Consider the following 5,587-nt stretch of genomic DNA (forward strand, 5'->3'; position numbering starts at 1 on the left):
ATCTATATATATAAAAAATATATGTATATATATATATAGGCATCGATATTTTCTTTCATGCTGGAAAGATAAAAATACATTATACCTAAATAAGTATGTGTAAAGAAAGAGAAAAAGAGAGAGAGAGAGAAAGGGGAGACAGACAGACAGAAACAGCGGGTGGAAAAGCGAGATAGATTGACAGATACACACATACATATACTCACGTATGTTTGTGTGCATGTATAAGTATTATACGTATTTAAATATATGCATAGACGCGCTCACACGCAGACGCAGACACAGACACACACATTGATATGAAAAGCTATTATTTCATTTTATATTCCGCCCAAGCTGCCTCAAATTCTAAACGCTTTTCTATTCTTACATCTTGACAAATAATTAATTGTAGACGAAAGCTTAGAAACGTAAGAAAGACACACAAACATAGAGATACATGCATAAATGTGTGTGTTTGAGTTAAAATATGTGTAGGTATATGTTTGTATGCATGTGTATATATCTGTCTATAGATATAGTTATCAATATATCAATACGTGTGTGTGTGAGTATGTAAGTTTGTGAGTGTGTGTGTTTGTGTGTATGTATCACTACGTCGTCCAGACTATCGAATGTTGCTATATATCGCTGGTCACAATGCACTTCCTCGCACTGTTATAACTTTCGAATGATAACACCTCGCTTGCTAGGCGGGCAGGCCTATTTTCTCCATCATGGAGCTATGTAAAATGAAGTATCTTGCTCAAGAACACAACGCACAGCCGGTCAGAAAACCGAAACTATGATATTGCGATCATCTGTGCAACGACCAAATCATACGCGCCTTCACACACACACACACACACACACACACACACATTATATGTATGTGTCGTGTTCCGGCTTAATTTGCCGACTCTTTATGTCTCCTATTTTCAGGAACAGCTTGATATACTGGTGAACAATCAATAACATTGTAGAGCATAAAGATTAAAATTGTAGTTGAGAAATAGGTAACTGACGTGGTGGACGGTAAGCAATTTGAATATTGGAAAAGAATTACCTGTATCTTGAAGAATTACCTGTATCAAAACACTGACAATCATGACTGAACACCCACTGATAACCCACGGAGGGTGATTCGACGATTTCCCCTCACAGCTGCACGCACATCTGCGATGTTTTTCTCAATTCTGTTGATTGCGGGACTCCTAGAACGCTCGTCAATATCGACATTTTTTCGGTCATCTTGAAAACGTCTGAACTACTCGTACACTGTGTGCGACTAAAACACTCCTCTCCATACACTTTCTACAACTCTCTGTAGGCTTCTGAACAGGTATCGCCATGACAAATTTATCTCTCATGGTCAATGCGACGATCACACGCTACACACTTTCCTTTCAAGCACTACTGTAAACAGCAGGAGTGAGTTAGAACGTGAAAGTTTAGTGTGCATGCAAAGCAGAGTTCGAACTCAGTCTGTGCCAAGCCGTTTCACTCAGCATACTTTAGCTTCGTTACTATGGCAACAGTCCGGATACTTATTGATCAGACCTAGTATCTGTCAAATTTAGCCCAAACACCCTGTTGTGTGTATACACACACACACACACACACATACACGTGTGTGCCTGTTTGTGTGGGGTTTGTGGATACGTGTTTACGCACACACACACACACACACACACACTCTCTCTCTCTCTCTCTCTCTATCGGTTACAGTGAACTCGACTCCGGTAGAATATATAGGAGCAATACTTCAATAATACTTTCCTACGCACAACAGCCCCATTCATCCCGTAAGAACATATGTATTTATATATGGTTGTGTGTATCTATGTGTTTGTGCGTGATTCAGTGTTGTGTGTGTGAGTAAATTTGTGTTTTTGTTTAAATACTTTCAAAGGAAATACATCAAGGAAAACAAACCACAGCCCGCTTCCGGATTAAACACTTCCGAATATATTGCTTATTTTTCTTTTGGAGCGCCTGTATTTTTCTTTCAGGTTTTTTTTTTCTTTTTATTACTCCATTTTTTTTTATTGTTGTATAGAAAAATAAGGGGCTATGCCCTTGGCATTGAGATTTGTGGGAGAATAAGGGAGAAGCTATCGTGAGACAGGTTATTGAGCCCTAACGTTCGCAACAGAAGGGGTTGCAGTATCACTGATGGCATGCACTGCTTTCTCACTCAATAATAATGATGATGATAATAATAATAATAATAATAATAATAATAATAATAATAATAATGGTAATTTCAAAATAATAATAATAATGATGATTTAAAACTGTTCGCGAAAACAGAGCCTGAAATGGAGAGGCTGGTTGAGACTATGCAAACGTGCAGCAAGGATATAGGGATGGAATTCAGTATCTCGAAGCATGCAGTGCTTACTCTGAAGCGGGGGAAAAGAGTAAATTGTAGGGTCATAGAATTGCCAAACGGAGAGAGAATGGATGGGTAACAAGTACTTTGAGATCATAAAGCTGGAAAATATCTTGAAGAAAGAAATGAAAAACAAGGTCGTCACTGCATGTTTCAAGCGCCTTAAACTGCTCTTGAAATCAAAACCCAACTCAAGGAGCCCTGTGACTGTCATCAAGATATGGGCAGTTGCTGTAGTCCGCTATAGTGCACCCATCCTGAAATGGGTTCAAGCAGAGATTAACCAATTCGATCGCACAACCCGAAAGACAATGACAATGCACGGTACCTTCCACCCCAAGGCTATCCATGAAGAGAGGTAAAGGAGGGCGTGAGCTGATTAGCGTATGGGAATGCATCAGCGGTGAATGAAGAAACATGGCAGAATATTTGGTAAACAGCAAACAAGACCTGCTACAGTATGCTGCTAGAGCAGAAGGAGTTAACAAAATTGGACTTGAGAGTGCTCATGAATTCCAATCAAGAACAGCCAAAGTTATTCTGTCGTTTGTTCATTCTTACATTCTTTCACTTTTTTTATTCTTTCACTCCCCTATTCTGTTATATTCGATTATAACTTCACATAAACCAATACCCATTTATTTCAATGTGATTTTACTGACATCTTGTTTTGTTTTTTTTTTCATTTTCAGGGGTAGGCAGGTCTTTCGTATATACCCCAAGTGTAGTGATAGTCACCATGTACTTCAACCACGCCAAGAGTACGGCCTATGGTGTGGCTAGTGCCGGAAGTGGTCTGGGAATGTTAATTGTTCCACCAATATTGCAGCTTCTCTTCACCAAACATGATTTCTACAGTTCCATGCTGATGCTGATGGCGGTGGCGTTGTTTCTGTGTGTCGGTGGCAGTCTCTATCGACCACCTCCTTTCACTCCGTATGTATAACATTTATGTCATGCAATTTGCAATTCGTTGATATATATTTATCAATAACAAAAGTACTCCATCTAGTGAGGGATGAATATTATATAATAAACACAACATATGATTTTTATGTGCTACTATTAGTTTCATGTGCTGAGAACATGCCAGTGTTTCAAAACACGTCTGGTGTCTTTGCACAATCATCGGACGCTGCCCAATTGGCATAACGAACTAAAAATGGGACGAGAGAAAAGACGATAAAAAAGTATGTATAAAATGTGGAAGGTTGAAAAACCGGAAAACGAGTGGCTTAGAGCCTATGGTAGTTCGTTATGGCATGTGGACAGTATCTGACGATCGTACTGGAACACCAGACGTGTGTGTATGTATATATATATATATATATATATATATATATATATATATTCAACTTACGGTGAAAGTAAATAAAGTTTGCTTTAGAAGCGTTGAGATGTATTGAAAGATACAGAAATAATTTATTCTCAAATGCATACTAATACAATAGCATGAACAGAATAAACTATCCATATATTGCAGAAAAATTCATATATTAAGTTCAGGAATAATTCATGAGCGTTTTTTTTTTTTCAAATTTAATTTCTTTCCTTTTTTGCACTATGCACGTTTCCGGTAAAAAAATTATTTTTTGAAATTCTATAAATTTTGGCCATTTTTTCATATATACATACATTATATATATGTATATTATATATATGTATATACATTATATATATACGTATATACATTATATATATATACATTATATATATACACATTATATATATACATACATGTGCGTGTACTGGTTTGTATATATTCTCTCCTCTCACTGGCGCTTCCTTTTCTATTTTACTCTCCTCTGTCTCCTTTCGTCTTTCAGTTACACCTTAGTGGGACACTATATATGTGTCTGTGTGTGCATGTGTGTATGTGTGTGTGGGTGCTTCTGTCCCTTTTTCGTGTGTGAGTGCGTGAATGTATATTTGTATATTATATATGAGTATTTCCATATTACGTATGAGTATTCGTATTTTATATAGAGAGAAGATATGTTTACGAAGCAGTCCGGAGACAGATCGACTCTCAAGAACACAGAGTGAAGATCCAGATAAATACTCACCTGCACCGTACCATGACATCGAACCTGGAACGCCATCTACAATTCTTTCTATGGATACCACGGAGATGACCACCACAACGACGGTAACCACGCTTCTGAAGGAAACCCAGCAAGACGTCAACGAAAATCTACAAAACGACCGACAGCTTCTGGACCTTCAGGAGTCGGTGGAACCAGACTCACGATTTCGTAAAAAACTTTGTCATATTTTATGTTGTTGTTGTAGTAACAGTCACCGGCGACAACACCATCATAAGCAAATTCGGTCGAAATCGAAGTCGAAATCGAAATCAAAATCGAAATCGCTTTCGGAAGACGACTGCGAATGCTGTAATTGTCACAAAAACAGGACGATGAAACAAAATCGCAAAGTTCTTATAGACTTGACTCTTTTAAAAGATCCTATGTTTCTAATATTTGGCACAAGCCTTTGTCTTTTCACCCTAGGCTCGCAGTCGTCTGCTGTGTTTGTCCCAGCACTTGGCAAGGAAAAAGGTTTAGATAATATCAAAGCAGCATATTTGATATCGATTCTTGGCGTTACCGATGCAGTAGCAAAGATCTGCGCTGGGTTTTTACTTGATCACAAACCTTTGCAAAAATACCGGCGTTTTTTATACAACCTCAACGTTTTTCTAATATCAATTCTCATCATATTGTGTCCATTTATGGAAAATTTTACCGGATTTGGAATCCTTTGCGCCGTTTATGGTGTATTAAATGGAATTAATGTGTCTCAGAAAGCAATAATGCTTTCAGAAATTCTTGGAGAGGAAAATATTTCCAGTTCTTTCGGACTTACCATTTGCTTCCAGGGATTAGGTGCTTTAAGTGGACCCCCTCTATCGGGTAAGTTATAACCTTTGTGTTCTCATTGTCTCCTGCAGTAATTTATTGTTTCACTTCGATCGCCCATTGTTTTGATTATGTCCATGTCAACCTATCCACCATTTATAGATGGGAAGAATCCCTCGTGGGTCGAGAATGACGTTAAACTTATGCTAGTGGATGTTCTTTGGCATAACGACAACAACACACATATTCATACACACAAATCGGCCATCTCATACACACACAAATCGGCCATCTCATACACACACAAATCGGCCATCTCATACACACACAAATTGACCATCTCATACACACA

The 5,587-nt window shown here is 38.0% G+C and overlaps 1 protein-coding gene across 1 annotated transcript in view; it reads left to right on the top strand.

Moving 5' to 3' along the window:
- The window catches only part of LOC115231159 (monocarboxylate transporter 14), a 21,892-nt gene extending 16,592 nt beyond the window's left edge, over window positions 1–5,300 (top strand). The window contains exons 2-3 of the mRNA XM_029801240.2: window positions 3,067–3,310; window positions 4,361–5,300. Coding sequence (XP_029657100.2) covers window positions 3,114–3,310; window positions 4,361–5,300 — 1,137 coding nt within the window. The 5' untranslated portion in view covers window positions 3,067–3,113. The remainder of the gene's footprint in view (window positions 1–3,066; window positions 3,311–4,360) is intronic.
- The last annotated feature ends 287 nt before the right edge of the window (window positions 5,301–5,587 follow it).

The sequence above is a fragment of the Octopus sinensis genome, unplaced genomic scaffold, assembly GCF_006345805.1.
Source record: "Octopus sinensis unplaced genomic scaffold, ASM634580v1 Contig17622, whole genome shotgun sequence".
Lineage (NCBI taxonomy): Eukaryota > Metazoa > Mollusca > Cephalopoda > Octopoda > Octopodidae > Octopus > Octopus sinensis.